Genomic DNA, 17,449 nt, shown 5'->3' with positions numbered 1-17,449 from the left:
AGAGTTCGTATTGCACAGCAGGAACCAGTCCGTCACCCTCACAGTGGCCCTCAGGTGTGGTCCCAGACTGGCAATGTCACTTGGGAACGTGACAGAAATGCAAATTATTGGATTTCACCTTAGATCTACCTAATCAAACTCTAGGGGTGGAACCCAGCAATCCGTTGGTGTTTTTGTTTTTTAGTTTATGGATTGGTTTTAGAGAAATAGCTATTTGTTTTTCCACTTATGCATTCATTGGTTGATTCTTGTATGTGTCCCGACTGGGATCAAACCCACAACCTTGGTGTATAAGGATCGTGTTCTAACCAACTGAACTACCCAGCCAGGGCCCAGCACTCTGTTTTGTTTTTTTCAGGGTTGTTTGTAGTTTCCTCTCTCCTCTCTCTCTCTCTCTCCTCTCTCTCTCTCTCTCTCTCTCTCTCTCTCTCTCTCTCTCTATTAATGTTAAAGAGAGAAAGAAAAATATCAATGTGAGAGAGAAACATCAACTGGTTGCCTCCCACACTCACCCCAACTGGGGTTTGACCCACACCTTGGGTATGTGCCCTGCCTGGGGATCGAACCAGCGACCTTTCAGTGCAGGGGACAGTGCTCAACCGAGCCACCCAGCCAGGGCCCAGCACTCTGTTTTAACAAGCCCTCCTGGTGGCTGATGCACACTGGCGTTTGAAAACCACCATCCTATTACTCCACATGCTTCTCTACCTGAAAGCTTCCTCAGGGGAGTGGGCCAGGGAAGGTTAGGATTGTAAGTGGGGCATGCTCTCCCTGCAGGGGGCACACCAGAGCCTCCTCCTTCCCCCACTCTCCTTCCTCCCCCCTTTAGGCACATCACCTCTGCCTCTCTCTCCTACGTCCCAAGGGCCCTTCTCCTACTTGTGGAACTTCCTAAATAAACTTTCTCTTATAATTTGGGGGGAAACTGTTGTTTTGTTTTGTTTTAAGTGGAAAGAGCAAGATATACGTGTCCCCAAAAGAGGAGTGACGTGAAAGGCACTTGAGGAAAGTCACTGTCAAATTTAAATAAACTGCTTCACACTTTGGGTCCCCAGCATTTTTCTTCGGATCCTGCCAGTCTGCTTATCTGGCAAATAGCGGGCTTCCTGTCCAACCTGCTCCAGAGCCTCCAGGATGTGAGCACTCCTTAAGAAGCCTGTCTTTGCCCATCTTCCATCGGCACTATTCCCCTGGTGATCTCATCCCCACTCCTCCCTCTGCCTTAACTGTCACCGTAAGAGAATATTTCCCATAATGAACAACATAAACTGACGAACAGAAACAGACCTGGAGGCAGGGAAGCATCGATCAGACTGTCGGGCCTCAGAGGGAAGGTAGGGGAGTGAGGGAAAATGGGGAGAGATCAACCAAAGGACTTGTGTGCATGCATATAAGCCTAACCAGTGGTCACAGACAAGATGGGGGAGTGGGGGGATATGTGGGGAGGGGTTTGGGATGGGAATGGGGGGATGAGGCGAATTATGTGATACCATAATCAATAAAGAAATTTAAAAAGAGAGAATATTTCCCAAACATCTTCTTTCCAGCCCACTCCCCTGAGCTATAGGCCAAATATCCAACAGCCTGTTCAGACACGCCCTCTAGGTTTCCCACTCCACCTTTCAATTCCCCCTTCTTCCTTTCCTCCTGCTTTCTCTGCCTAGAAAGCATGGCCTGCCTTTGAACAACTATTCATCTACTAAGACAATTCAAAGACTGTCCACCTCCTTCCTGCTTCAAAAAGCGTTTCCGGGCCTCCTCCTGCCGTCCCTTCCCTTCCCCGGGGAGGCGTGGTTCCTCCCCTTTTGCACCAAATAGACTTTTACAGGTGTCTACTATGGCCCCACTTACCTGCTGTACTCAACCACATAAACTTCGCAGAAACAAAACACAACAGCTCTGAAGATCGCCATCCGTTCCAGAATTCACGTGAAATAGGAGCCATTATGCTCCTCACAATGGAGCATTCCATCGGATCAGAGTCTACTTTCTGTCCGGTGAGAGCGGTGCTTGTGTCCCCCAGGGTGCATGTCACAGAGCATGAAGATACTTTTGGTTGTCACAACTGGAGTGGGGAGGTATTACTGATATCAAATGGGCCAGGGATGTTACTAAGTATTCTACAATACCCTGGATAGCCCCCTACAACAAATAATTTTTCAACCCAAACTCTGAATAATGCTGAGGTTAATAACCCTGCATACTCTAAAAGATAAATTGGGTCAGATTATCCCCTTGATTAAACTCCTCCATAGCTTGCCACTGGAACTGGCATAAAACCCACTTTCCTGGCCATGGACTAGTAGTTCCCCTGTCCTCTGGCCCCTGCCTACTTCTCTGGCCTCCTCCCTCTTCAACTTCGCTCTCACTCATTAAGTCTGGTCAAACCCGTCTTCCAAACAAAACAGAGATTCTCTGGATCTCCACCCTTGCTATTGCTACTACTGGGAATGTTCTTCAGTCTATGTATCATCTCAGACGTTATCCATCTCTTCACAGAGGTAGACATTCCCTAAGCATTCTAACATTAGTAGCCACTATTGCCATCACCACCACCTTTTACATGATAGGTACTAACTAAATACTTGGAATGAATAAATGAATTCTGACATTACCCTATCAAAGCAGGCAATAAGAATGCATAGGTGTGTGTTAGGGCTAGGGGTGGGGTGTTGAGGTCCTGGCAAGGTTGTAGGAATGAATATCTGGGGAATATCCGAATCCTGGGAATGTGATGAAAGAAGGAAGACATGCCTAGCTGGTATGGCTCAGTGGTTGAGCATCAACCTATGAACCAGGAGTTCATGGTTTGATGCCTGGTCAGGGCACATTCCCTGGTTACAGGCTCAGTCTCCAGTGTGGGGCATGCAGGAGGCAGCCTATCAATGATTCTCATCACTGATGTTTCTATCTCCCTCTCCCTCTCCCTTCCTCTCTAAAATAAATAAAAATGTATTAAAAAAAAAAAAAAGAAGAAGAAGAAGAAGAAGAAGAAGAAGGAAGACATGAAACTGGGTGTGGTAGATGGGCAGGCCTGAACAGGGAGCTGATGTTAATCACTCTTTTGACAAGAGAGAACTCTCCAATTGTGAGCTGGTGAGTGTGTGTAGACAAGTAATACTTGCCAGTGAGTATGAAATAAGATAAAAACAAGTGACTTGAAAAGCCCCAAACTGAGTTTATTGTGGTATAGGCCAGGTGAGAACAAATACGTGAAGTATATTTAAGTAAAGTCTAATATAACTGGAATATCTAAAATATAATGCCAGGGCAAAAAACTGCTTGCTCTAGGCTTAAAAATCCCCAACAGAAAATACAAACATGAGATACTTATCTTGAAAATGCCAAGAAATAGGACACTATGCCAATCCTCACAACCTCCCAACCACTTCTCTGACTTGCCCATTCTTGCACCACCTCAAGTCATTAACACCTCTCCATTTTTTAACACCTCTCCAAATTACTGGATAAGAAGTCTTTCAAAAGAAGGTGCCATGCTTCTCCTTGGTGCCATCTGGTTCAAGTCAAACAGGGTAACTTTTGCACAAAGGAAACTATTAGGCCTCTCGGTTCTGGAAAGACTGACACCAGGGCCCCTTGCCACTCACCAAATCTAGAATCCTGACTCTAGACGCTACTTGTGGCTAACCTCTCAGAAATGAGTCACATCATACAGGAGTTCCCATGCTGCTTAGATGCTTTACCTGGACGATGGGGTTTCAAAGTTGCCAATAAACTGGCTTCAATCAGCAGGGTAATTTTACCATCCTCCCCCTTTTCTAGGTATCCGGTGAGAATCTGGCTCTGCTATTTAATCCTCACCATCTAGTTTCTCTTCCAACTGCCTCTTATCCAGCTGGCAGGAGCTTCCGAGAAACGTGATATAGTAGGCGCTGCAGTACACTGGCTGCTTGTTGGGGTTGGAATAGACCTGCTCGGGTTTGAGGGACGTGAAGGGGTTGGCTCCATAGGCGATGATGTGCGCATCCAGCTCCACCAGAATCTGCAGAGAGGCTGCCAACTCCTGGTGGCTGAGGGAGACAAAAGAAAAATTGCTCTGATGATAAGAGAGATAGGAGAGAAAGTGCTCATAACGTGACATTTCTGGACTCATCAAGCCCCCAAATTCCCCGAGGCTGGACCACGCAAAGGCTAGCCTTCCCTCCCAGATGTCTCGCTAATTACCAACTTACTACCACAGGCCTTTGTTCCAAGGGGACGGGAAAGCCAAGTGTGAGAAGAAAGGAAATCCTCACCAGAAGGCAGAAGGTGAGCAAGGGAGAGGGAGATGAGCTCATCTGTATAAATAGAGGCCTGAGTGAGGCAGGGCGCTGTCTCAGATAGGAAGAGGTCCAAACCTGTAAACAGTGATCAGTGCAGGGATTTCATAGTCGCGAAGCAGCAGAAGGGTGGGCAGCCAAGCCTCCATCAAGTCGGGGGAAGCGTGGAAACCTAGGGAACAGAGAGGGGAACAGCTGAGGTAGACCCTAAGCCAGATACTTCTCAGACTGCGTCCATCCCAACCTTCACATTCTCACGGCCAAGGCTCATTTACCACTACCACCCGGCCCAGGTTCTTGGGTGGAAAATTCTGAACCCAGGTGCAGCACATAAGGCTAATGACCAACGTCATCATCCTATTGTGTTTAACCTGGCCTAGTGAACGTGGCTCCAAAGTTAGAAAATACAAAAGTCAGAAGATTCAACACCCAGAGAACCCACCCGGGATGCCCCGGAATCCGTCTTACCTGGATGGAACGCCACCACCAGGTCTGGACGGGCCGTCCGCCCAGTCTCCACCTGCTCCTCCCAGAAGTGATGGTAGAGGCCCCTGTGGCCACTCAGCTGCACTCTGCCAGCTTTCACAGGCGACGCTGGGGTGCTCTGTGAAAAGCCGGTAGCGACGTCGACACCCACCATGATTACGTGGAGGCCACGGTGTCCAGGAAACATGTAGCCAAGCTCATCGTACTCCCCGGGGCGAGTGAGGAAGGTCTCCACGTGGGAAGCACCAACGACGTGCACCGCGCTCCCTCCGGCCTTCCTCACGTTCACCCCCAAGGCCCGGAGCCCGAAGCCCACGGTCAAAGGCCGCGACAGGACATCTGTCAGGAGTCGCTTCAGAGAGCCCTGCAGGACATCGGGGTCCGGCCTTGGCCTTCCTGCGCTGGCCCACAGCGAGGTCATGGCATGGCTACCCAGCACAGCCTCCAGCGTAGCATCCAGCTGCGGGCGTCGCATGGAAAACCAGGTGTCCCAGCCCTGGACCGCTTCAGCCAGCCACGGCCAGGGTCCCGGGGGTGGGACAAAATCTCCTGCAGGAAACAAGGAGCAACAAAGAAGGAACCTAATTCTTCTCCGGCTTCAATGTTCCTTCTAAGGTTCATTCTCCCATTCTGTGACTAGGAAGGCCTCCCTGCCCTGCCACTCTCCATTCTTCATTTCCCCCTCACATCAACACACTTTCATCTCTCTCTCTCTAAGAACAACAAACGCTGACCATGATGGCAGAGTTCCCCAACACCACCACTCCACCTGTGACCAGAAGCCACTCCATGAGACGGTCCACGGCCACGAGACGCAGCTCTTGGCAAACCCTCCTGTGCGCTGGCCAGTCTGACCTCTGGCACTCCGGACCACAGTAATAGACATTTCTGCACCTGAGGGAAGAAGCCCCAGAAATATTTGTTCCTATATTTCAAAGGTGATTGGGAGACTATCTGGGGAAGAGAATTGGTATTCCTCTTCTTTTAAAAAAATTTTATTTTATTTATTTTTTTTACAGAGAGGAAGGGAGAGGGATAGAGTTAGAAACATCGATGAGAGAGAATCATTGATCAGCTGCTTCTTGCACACCCCCACTGGGGATGCACCCGCCACCAAGGTACATGCCCTTGACCAGAATCAAACCTGGGACCTTTCAGTCCACAGGCCGATGCTCTATCCACTGAGCCAAACCGGTTTCAGTGATATTCCTGTTCTTAGGAAGAAAGATTACTTGGTGAGGAAGGAAGGGAGAGGAATGACAGCTATTTGCAACCACATTTGGGGACTAAGTTAGAAGGGGAGGCAGGAGAGACTGGGAATGTAGTTTTTCTCTTGGGTCTGAGTAACACCTCAGTGTCTATCTGCAACAACTCACTTCTTACATCCCTTAAAGCACATGTATCAAACACAAGGCCCGCGGGCCAAATCCGTCCCGCCAGGCCTTGCAATGTGGCCCGCACCACGCTGTTATCACTGCACTCCGCTGCGTTTCCATCACAATGACAGTTTATGACTGTTCAGTAAACCATTCGGCCCGCGATTTAGGCTGGATTTTAGATTTTGGCCCCTTCTCTGATTGAGTTCGACACCCCTACCTTAAAGGAAAAGTAACTCCGGGAGTTTGTGGCTGCCCTCTTACCATGTGTAGGTCTCAGCCCTCAGCTCCCCAGAACAGATTAGGGTCGTACCCGTGAGTACTCCAGAGGAGGAGGAAGAACAGTACTGTGGCCTCCGTCTGACTCCCCCACAGCGCGGGGAGAAGCAGGAGCTCAACCCTTCTCTAATCTGCCTGTGGCCTGGATCACGTAAAATGAGGAGTAGGCCTTACGTTTTTTGTGAAAACGCTGACCTTTCCTCCTACAGTGAGGTCTTAGAACAGGGTCATTTCTGGGTCTCTCTCCTATTAGCCTGACCAGTCACCTCTTGCAGTGCCGGAGGACCTTGGAGTCTGAAAGGCCACTGGGGAGTGCTCTGCAGTGAGCACAGAATCGGAATGTGTCCTCCATCTTCTGGAACATTTCTCGAAGGCATCGAAATCCAAAGCCTGATACAGGCTTATCCCCATCGATCACCAACCTGCAGTGACAGCATGAAAAGGTGCAGCAATGGGAAAAAGGGTATTTCCAAAGTCTCTCCTGACTGCTCCCTTGCCTCCTGTATACAGAAGATATATACTGTATTTCTACCTACTCCCATTTTTTGACTTAATTATATAATATATATATTTTAATATGCACTTTTATTTTTTTTATTGGCTTTTATTGAGAGAGGAAGGGAAAGTGAGAGAGACAGAGAAAGAAACATCGATGTGAGAGAAACATCGATTGGCTGCCTCCTGCACATGCCCTGAGCAGGGATTGAAATCTGGGTATGTTCCATGACTGGGAATTGAACCTGTCACTTTTTGGTGTATGGGACAATGCTCCAACGAAATGAGCCACACCAGCCATAGTGTAAATTATATATTTTTAATTTCTATAGTAATGAACTGGCAAAAGTCAGGATGAGAAAAATCCCTTTTTGCAAATGCTTCATTATTCCCAAGTTATACTCCCTCTCCACCTTCTAAAATCATTTCTAAGAGAGACTCCATATCACTTTTCCACAGAGCTAGTTACTCACTTGTACTCTTCGTAGCTTTTCATGTTCAGCTTCTGCAGAATCAGCTGGGATAGGCCAGGAACATTATTGTCCAAGTAGTAGAAGCCAAGTGCATCAATGCTGGGGCCAGGTTTTGAGCGGGTCAGAGGCACAGGGGTCACAGTTGTAGGCTGGGTCACAGCTGCGGGAGGGGTCACAGCTGTGGGAGGGGTCACAGCTGCGGGAGCCACCGATGAGGAAGATTTCTTGTGCCTTCGTCGCCGGGGCCGTGGAGCCATGGCCTGTCCACTGATACCTGGGGGACTATATGTAGACAAGATATAGGATGGAATTTTGCAAGCTGGATACATATGATGTGTTTTCATATGTTTGACCTTTCACTTCTCATTGTAGTCTTTCAGACCTAGGTATCAGTAAGATTTATTTCTGACCTACTGATTACTGATCACTACAAAGAAATACAAAGGGGGGAAATATTACATATGAGGTTCTATTGATATATCTATATATATATATAAAAGCCTAAGAGACCAAACAACTGAACAACTGGTCAACTGGTCGCTATGACGTGCACTGACCACCAGGGGACAGATGCTCAATGCACAGGATCAGGCTCCCTCCTGTCTGAACCAGGCCTGCTGGAATTTGGCTCCCTCCTATCTGAATCGGGGCAGTGGGGAGAGGGCTGAAACCAGCTATCCAACCTCCCCCGAGGGGTTCTGGCTTGCCAGAGGACACAGGGCCTCTAATCTATATATAAAAGCCTAAGTAACTGTACATCCATTCGACCATTCGACTGGTAGCTATGATGCACACTGACACGCCTTCCCTCTCAGATGTCTCGCTAATTACCAGCTTGGAAACATGGAACAGACTGATGAATCTGGCCAAAACTGGCAGTCCAACATCCCCCGAGGGGTCCCGGATTGGGAGAGGGAGCACCTCTAGTAAAATATAAATATGTCTGTAAGTAATGCATAGAAAAAGGTCTGGCAGGGCTCCTCTCAAACCAGTAACTAATTAACTGAGGGGAAGAGGCACTAGGATAGGCAACTTTATACTTAAAGGCAACTTTTGAATTTTTATACAAAAAAAACCCACTATAATAATAAAAGTATAATATGCTAATTAGACTGGACATCCTTCCAGACAAAGCCGGAGCTGCAAGGGAAGCCTGAGTCCTGGTGCCTGCTGATGGCCAGAGGGAAGCCTGGGTCCCGGGTGCCAGAGGGAAGGAAGGCCTACCCTTGTATCGGGCCTCTGGTATTCATATATTAGTATATTTTTTTAAAAATCAACTAAAAAGAGAAAAAAAAGCAACATAAGTTTGGGCTGTCTCAAACTACCATCTAATTGAATAACTCAATCTAATTTAGTTGGAAAAGTAAAACATTCATTTTAAAAGGCCTATCATCACATTTATAGGCAATAAATCAAGATGTAAAAATTAAGTGAGCACCAGAATGCTAAGAGTTGCATAGTCAACGCAAGCCATGCAAATTATGAGAAAATTTTCTTAAAGAGGTGCGTTTGTATTTTTTTTATAATATATTTTTATTGATTTCAGAGAGGAATGGATAGGGAGAGAGAGAAACAGCAATGATGAGAGAAAACCATTGATCAGCTGCTTCCTGCACGCCCCCTACTGGGGATTGAGTTTGCAACCAGGGCATGTGCCCTTACCAGGAATCAAAACTGTGAACTCCAGGTTCATATGTCAATGCTTACCCTCCTGGCCGCACTAGCCAGGCGAGACAAATTTCTTTTACGTAGGTGGGTACAGAACCATTAATAATTAATATTTACAGTATGTAGAGATGGCATTCAGGAAAGTGAGGAAATGATGGGTTCTCTGGTCGCCTGCTCTGGTGAGGTGGGGGTGCCCTCGGGGGTCTGGAAAAGACCATGACTCTGACATTTCAGAGGGGTGTTAGTTTAGATGCAAAAAGACAACAGACAGGCTCACTTTGTTAAGGAAGACTGACCTTTGTCAAGGAAGCTATAGGTCTAGGACACACCTACCAGCATAACCCACTGTTTTTATGTCCAGACCATCCTATGTGGTTACTTTTGGTCTGAGTTTGTAAAGCCCACCATACTGTTCTCTCCTAAGTTTGCCACGTTTGATACGTGGCACCTTTTCCATCCACACTAATTAGGAAAATGCAAATCAAAACCACGAGATACCACTTCACACCCTTTAGGATGACTATTAGAAAGAAAACCACAGGAAATAGCGAGTGTTGGTGAGGTGTGGAAAAATTGGAACATCAGTGCACTGAATGCAAAATAGTGCAGCCACTATGGAAAAAGTTACACACATAATTACTATATGACCCAGCAATATCACTCTTAGTGTATACCTCAAATAATTGGAAACAGGTAGTTAAGCAATGCTTATACACAGGACCAGTATTCACAATATCCCAAAAGTATAAAACCCCAAAAGTCCACCAACAGATGAATGAATAATGTGGGGATAAAAAGGGAGAGAGGGTTCTATGGAAAGTAACCTCACAGGGTGATCTGGTCATAAATTCCTAACTGGGTAGGTTACTCCCCAGATATATAACTTTTTAGCAAAAGAGTTATCTTTGCCTTACCCAGTTGGTGTGGCTCAGTGGTTAAGTGCCAACCTATGAACCAGGAGGTCACTGTTCAATTCCAGTCAGGGCATATGCCTGGGTTGCAAGCTCAATCCCTAGGGTGGGGGTGGGGGGAGGGGGAGAGTGATCGTGGGGGCATGCTGATCAGTGATTCTCTCTTCTCATTAATGCTTATATCTCTCCTTCTCCCTTCCTCTCAGAAATCAAATTTTAAAAAACCTATTTTTAAAAAAGGATTTATCTTTGCCTTAAGAAAGCTCTGTCCATTGTTTCTTTTTTAAAACTATATATATTTTATTGATTTTTTACAGAGAGGAAGGAAGAGGGATAGAGAGTTAGAAACATGGATCAGCTGCCTCCTGCACACCCCCTACCGGGGATGTGCCCGCAACCAATGTACATGCCCTTGACTGGAATCGAACCTGGGACCCTTCAGTCCATAGGCCAACACTCTATCCACTGAGCCAAACCAGTCAGGGCTGTCCATTGTTTCTATGCATCTAGGTTAGCACACCTATGAAATAAGCCTTACCACTTCATCAGAGCACATAATCTTAACTATCCTGCAATCCAATCCCCATCTTGATTTTTTTCCCATCTCCATGTAATCTTCCTTAATTGCCTCTTTAATTTCAGTTGAAAAACTTATTCTCCAGAGCTTTTGAGATCTGGTTCCTCAGTTCGGTTCAAACAAACTCATTAAGAACTGAGACAGGTTTGGATGTTTTTTACTTTAACAATAAATTGGGTTATGTATGTAATGGAATATTATCCAGACATAAAAAGAAATGGCCGAAACCGGTTTGGCTCAGTGGTGGAGCGTCGGTCTGCGGACTGAAGGGTCCCGGGTTCGGTTCCGGTCAGGGGCATGTACATTGGTTGCGGGCACATCCCCGGTGAGGGGGTGTGCAGGAGGCAGCTGGTCGATGTTTCTCTCTCATCGACGTTTCTAGCTTTCTATCTCTCTCCCTTCCTCTCTGTGAAAAATCAATAAAATAAAAATTAAAATTAAAAAAAATTAAAAAAAGAAATGAAGTATTGATGTATGGCTACAATATGGATGAACCTCAAAAAGATTATGCTATTGAAAAAAGCCAGACATAAAAGGTCACATTATACGATTATATTTATATGAAATGTTAATAATAGGTAAATTCAGTCCTGGCCAGTGTGGCTCAGTGGCTAAATTGCCGGCTTCTGTGCACTGAAGGGTCTGGGGTTTGACTCCCAGCCAAGGGCACATACCTGGGTTGCAGGTTCAATCCCCAGCCCCACTTGGGACGCTTGTGAGAGGCAACCAACCAGTGTCTCTCTCACATCAATGTTTCTCTCTCTCTCTCTCCTCTCCCTTCCTTCCACTCTTTCTAAAAATCAATAGGAAAAAAATACTCTCAGGTGAGGATTAACAACAACAAAATAGTAAGAATAGGTAAATACAGAAAAAGAAAGCAGAATTGCAGTGGCAGAGAGAAAGGGGGTGTGGGGGGTAACTGTTTAAATGGGTATTGGGTTTTCCTTTGGGATTGATGGAACTGTTTCAGAACTAAACAGAGGTTGTGGTTACACAACAGTATGAATATACTAAATGCCATTTAATTGCTCAGTTTAAAAAAATTAATTTTGTTTTGTGAATTTCACCTCAATTTTTTAAAAAGGTATACGTAGAGATCAAGAAGCGAAAACATCATTAACCCCCAGATTAATTGTCTCCAGGCACATGGAAATATGAGAGGATAAAAATACTGACAGTGGTTGGTTTGAATGAGGTAACTAACTATTAAAGTTCACACCAGGGATCATGTTTTGTTACAAAAATGGTCTGACATTTAATCCTTCCAGACCAAATTTGTTAGGAAAAAGTCTCTAGGTCATCATTCAGCTGCAATGTAGGTAGCAGAACAAACAAAAACCTTCCCAGAATCATCTAATATCCGTCATCTTGGGAACCCTTCCTCAGGTTAATGGAGGAACTAATTTATATTTTCCTTTGTATTTTTTTCCCCCTCCTCATCCTTTCATCCCACTCTTTTAATCTCTCCCTTTGACCCAGAGATGAATGGATGATTTCAGAGTCTACAAAACAGAGATAGCTAATCTGATCTGTATAACCTCTCTTCTAAAATCCTACCAATAATGAAGAAATTATTATAAACTGATGAACAAAAAGATAGATACAGAGGCAGTAAAACATCAAACGGACTGTCAAATTATACCTAGAATGTTAGGGAGAGGTGGGAGAGATAAGAGATCAACTGAAGGACTTGTATGCATGCATATAAGCATAACCAATGGACGCCAAACATTAGGGGGTGAGGACTTGTATGGGAGTGGGATGGGGGGTAATGGAAAGATATGTACACACATAATACCTTAATAAAAAATGGAGAAAGAAAAATTAGACCTAATGATAGATTATTTTAGGACTTAAGAGTCATATTCCTTTACTAAAGGCAGATGGAATTACCTTCATGCCTTCACATCTTTGGACCATAACTGACTTAACTTTTTCCTGCACTTTCTTATCCTCACCCTAGAATATGTTTATTGATTTTTAAGAGAGAGGTAGGAAGAAATAGATGCTAGATAGATAGATAGATAGATAGATAGGCAGACATTGATCTGGAGGAGAAACATCAATTGGCACCAGGAATAAGACCCAAAAACCAAGATATGGCACATCAATTGGCACCAGGAATCCAACCTGCAACCTTTTGGTGTAGAGGACAGCACTGCACCCAACTGAGCCACACTAGCCAGGGCCCCTCCACTTTTATTTTTTTAATTAAAAAAAATATATTTTTTTATTGATTTTTTTAAAGAGAGGAAGGGAGATAGAGAGTTAGAAACATTGATCAGCTGCCTCTTGCACACCCCTACTGGGGATGTGCCTGAATCCAAGGTACATGCCCTTGACCGGAATCGAACCTGGGACCTTTCAGTCGGCAGGCTGACGCTCTATCCACTGAGCCAAACCGGTCTTGGTGGCCCCTCCACTTTTAAAGACTACATATTTCCATCACATTTCTATATAATCATTGCACTTCTAGAAGAAGCACCCAGCTCCCTCAGGCAAGATAAGCCTTGAGAGAATGAGCTCATCTTTTGTTTGTAGGGAGGGAGGAAAAGTATCTTTGAGACAACTCAAGGCTTTTAAAATCGAAGCTATAATAATAAATACCTTCCTGATGTTCAATAAAGAACCTTTATGCTACAATGGAAGGCAAGTAAGACCAGAGAGGTAGTTGTCTGCCTTTGCAGAGAGAGGTCTCCCTCCAGTAGGAAGTTAACTCTGGGCTCTCCGGGGGTTGGTGGGACTGGCTGGAAGTCAGGGAACCGCACAGCATGGGAAGGAGTGGTGCTGGTGAAACCCCTGCTGCCACAGTTTCCTGCTTTTACAGCAGATCCATGACACAGATGGATTACATAAGGAGCCTGGTCTCTGCACTTGCACCCACAAACTCACTCGAACTCATGTATGAGTTGGTGCACCCCAACCCCAGGTCAAGTTGTTGGGGTGGGGACAGTTACTGAAAAACAAAACACAGAGGGGGCCAGGGAGACGTTGGAAAGGATTAGAGCAAGCTTTCAGAATTTTTCAGAGTTCAGAGTCTACTTCACTGAGAAAGGGAATCATTCAAACTTTTTTTCTAACCGTCTCCAGTGACTTGGACTCTAATTTACGAGAGAAAACACCCAAGGATTGGAGAGAAGACAAACTGGATGGCCCAGAAAAACTTCTGCCCTTCATCACCAACCGCCCTCAATTATTAGTTTATTCCCAGACCTAGTTCTCCCATCTTTTCCTCTCTTTACCACAAAAAGCCTCACGTCGCACCTGTAGAACAGGAAGGCCCATTTAATTTTCTCTAGTTCACCAGCAAGTAAAAAATGCCCTTGGAAAGGGAGGGAAGAGGAGGGGAGTGAAGTTAGTCATGGGGAGCCTCAGAGGGGGCTGAGAAAAAGAAAGAGAAAAGGAGAAATGCATTGGGAGCATTGCTGTTAGGACCACATTCAGCTGCTTGAGCAGTGATTAACACTCCCTGAGGTGCTAATGCTTTAGTCAACTATAAACTAAGCCAGCAAATTGGTTGATGAAAAAGTTACTTACCTTGCTAAGCCCTCAGCTTCCTTCCTTCTCTGTTTCTTCCAAGTGAAGTGAGCTTGACCTCCTCAGACCTAGGTTCTGGTTGACTCGAAGTTGTCCCTCCCTGTCACTTTCCTTGCAAACTGCTGAAATGCTGTGTGTCTGTAATTATGTGTGCCCTGCCAGCCAGACTGGCTTAATTCTCCCTAAGGAAGAAGGTAGGGACCTGGCTCTCAGCCTATCGACCTCTCTCTTTCTGACCTTCCTTTCCTGCCAAGAAGGCTCAGAGCGCTGTCAACACTCCCATACATGCCAAGGGCCAGCAGGCTGAAGAAAGATGAAGCCTACCGTTTCCTGGATCTCTCTCACGAAGGCAGCATTCTGTTCTTAGAACACAGCATCAGAAAGAAAGAAAAAATCCGTGGGATTAGCTCAGACATCAATATTTGGTTGGAAAGGCTAAGCGCTAGCCCAGAGCAAAAGGAACCCTTTGGTTTCTGGATGTCCATATAGACCCAGGAGGAGTTCCCCAAGCCAAAGTCCATTTCAAACACAACCCAGCAATGACTGATGCTCTATCCACTGAGCCAAACCGGCTAGGACAGTACTGCAATATCTTGATAGTCCATCTGATAACCAAGAAGAGAAGGCTATTAAGTGACTCATGGGAGTGTATACAGTGTGGATATGTTGGACAAAGGGATGATTTGTGTCCTGGGCAGGATGGAGCATGAGTTTTCAGAATTGTGAGCAATCTAAAACTTATAGATTTTTTATTTCTGGAATTTTCCATGAATATTTTGGATCACAGTTCACTGAAACCATGGAAAGTGAAATCATGGATAATGGGGGGAGCGGGACTACTGTAAATATTAAAGGAAGACCAAAATATTAATGACTAAAAATGCATATTTTAAAAAATAAATCTTAATTGAAAATTTGTATAGGTCCTTCTCCACCCCATTGACCCACTCCAGCCAGCACCTGCACCCCCACACCCTAGGCCTTGCACCACCCTATTGTCTGTGTTCATGGGTCATGCATATATGTATACAAGGTCTTTGGTTGATTACTTCCCACCCATCTGACCTCCCGGCCTTCCCTCCGAGATTCCAGTCTATTCCACGCTTCCAGGTTTCTGGATCCACTCTGTTCATCAGTTTATTTTGTTAATTAGATTCCACATGAGTGAGATCCTGTGACACTTGTCTTTCTCTGACTGACTTATTTCACTTAGCATGATACCCTCCAGGTCCCTACATGCTGTGTCAAAGGATAGGAGATTCTTCTTTACTGCTGCATAGTATTCCATGGTATAAATGTACCACAGCTTTTTTATCCTTTCATCTACTGATGGACACTGGGGCTGTTTCCAGATCTTAGCTACTGTAAATTGTTAAAAATGCGTACTATTTCAATGAACATAAAATAAGAATCAACTCAAACATCTTACTCCTTCCTTTAATGGACGCTGACTCAGGGAATTTATTTCCACGTTCCCAGCTCCTTTTCACTCAGAGCTACAGAACTCTAGAACCTTGTGAGCAGTGGTCCTATATGGCCGTAAGATCATTCTGCTATACCTGACCCCAGCTATGTCACTTACCTGTCACTGTGAACGTGACTGGGGAACAGACCACTTACAATGAGGACCTGGAATGTGGAATCTACATCTGAACAGATGCTGAGAATGGATTTAAAAAACAAGCAAAGAAACAAAGCAAAAAACCCAAATGGTAGCAAGCACAAAGTAAAGCAAGGAAGGTGGAAGAGTTAAGGATGCTATAAAATGTTACATAACATCATGTAGAACAGGTGTGGACAAAGGAACACCAGTTGCAATGGACAAAAATCCTGAAAAAAATAGGGGTGATTAATTTTAAGCAAAGGTTTCAGGCCAATTTAATAATGCCTGAACTGAAGAAGGTCCAAGAAGTCAAGAGATTATCTTTTTTAACTCAGAAGAATCATCTTTGTATGTAAAGGGAGATTATATATAGAAAAATTTTGATATTAAAAAGTAGTTTACATTTTACCATCATTACTACTTGCTCTGATACAATTTGCATTCATCATGGGATACACACACACACACACACACACACACACACACTGTTGCATAGTATTCCATGGTATAAATGTACCACAATTTTTTTATCCTTTCATCTACTGATGGGCATTTGAGCTGTTTCCAATCTTAGCTATTGTAAATGTTACAGATATTATAATACATATAACATCCTTTATATTGAATTTGTTGGGGATTAAAACATTATCCATATATTAATATAATTAATATATAGTGGGATATATATATTTTTAAACTTAAAAATACTTCTATGGTTTGTTGTAAAACAATTTTGAAGAAAGACTTGAAAGAGGTAGGAAGTGGTCTGTGGGGCACCGGTGATACAGTAAAACCTTGACATAATAGACTAATCCGAGTGAGGGGGTGTCCATTAAAGCCAAAAGTCCACTGTATAATAAAGTAGGTTTTCCGATGCCTATGTTAAAAAATTGGCAAATTGGTTAATTTATCTCTTTTAACTTATGTAAACATGTTTGTGTAATTAAAATTAAGTATGCATGAAAAGTTTAATTTCACAGAAAAGCTGTCTATATGTATTGCTGTAACTTAAAATTTATCCTGAATAAGTCTAGTAAATGTGCACATTCACCAGTCACCACAAGTGAGCAAATGCACAAGGCTGGGGCGTGGCTTAGTGAATGTTGGAACTTGGCTGGCACACATTCAAACTGCTGCAGAAGGTCATGCCATAGGACAACAGAATCAATTACCTTGAGAGAGGCAGTGTGAGCACATGCTATTCATTCCATGAACATCACTTATGAGCAGTGACTCTTGGATTTAAATATGGAGACTATAGTTGTAGACATGTAATATTTATTTATGTCAGCAAAATTACTAGTGTTTTATCCAACGTATGGCTATTTGCTAGAATTTGTTAAAAAAAAAAAATAACTGAGTTAATATAAAAAATAACCTGTTAATGCTAAGCAAATCTAGGTTACAAGTATTTTAAAATTAACATGGAGTATGTCATGCAGATCAGAAATTTTGTCCATTAAACTCAGTCTGTTAAATCAAGATCCCCAAAATTGAGGGTTTACTGTAATCTACCATTCTTCGTGTATACCAGTTTTTGGAGTTCTATTCCTTTCTCTTACTTTCTCCTTTTTAATTTTTTAAAAATAAATTTATTGATTTCAGAGAGGGAGAGGGAGAGATAGAGACATCAATGATGAGATTCATTGATCGGCTGCCTCCTGCATGTCCCCTTCTGAGGGTCGAGCCTATAACCTGGGCATATGCCCTTGATGGGAATCAAAATGGGGAACCATTAATCTTTAGGCCGATGCTCTACCCATT

At 44.3% G+C, this 17,449-nt stretch overlaps 1 protein-coding gene across 2 annotated transcripts; it reads right to left on the bottom strand.

Moving 5' to 3' along the window:
* Positions 1-3,811: 3,811 nt before the first annotated feature.
* Positions 3,812-14,620, bottom strand: MSS51 (MSS51 mitochondrial translational activator). 2 transcript variants are annotated; one of them, XM_036437782.2, is made up of 7 exons: positions 14,083-14,620; positions 7,390-7,671; positions 6,688-6,843; positions 5,536-5,660; positions 4,749-5,315; positions 4,359-4,452; positions 3,812-4,031 (listed from the first exon to the last, which is right to left on the bottom strand). In XM_036437782.2, exons 2-7 carry the CDS (start codon positions 7,644-7,646, stop codon positions 3,812-3,814), a joined length of 1,419 nt encoding a protein of 472 aa, XP_036293675.1. In that variant the 5' UTR covers positions 7,647-7,671; positions 14,083-14,620. The 2 variants fall into 2 exon arrangements, with proteins under 2 accessions (XP_036293675.1, XP_036293674.1); XM_036437781.2 differs by lacking the exon at positions 14,083-14,620 and having other exon boundaries at positions 7,390-7,878.
* Positions 14,621-17,449: the final 2,829 nt, after the last annotated feature.

This window comes from Pipistrellus kuhlii, unplaced genomic scaffold (genome assembly GCF_014108245.1).
Source record: "Pipistrellus kuhlii isolate mPipKuh1 unplaced genomic scaffold, mPipKuh1.p scaffold_m20_p_15, whole genome shotgun sequence".
Taxonomy (NCBI): Eukaryota; Metazoa; Chordata; class Mammalia; order Chiroptera; family Vespertilionidae; genus Pipistrellus; species Pipistrellus kuhlii.
Note: the sequence above shows the minus strand (reverse complement) of the source record. Positions and strands in the feature narration are given on the sequence as shown.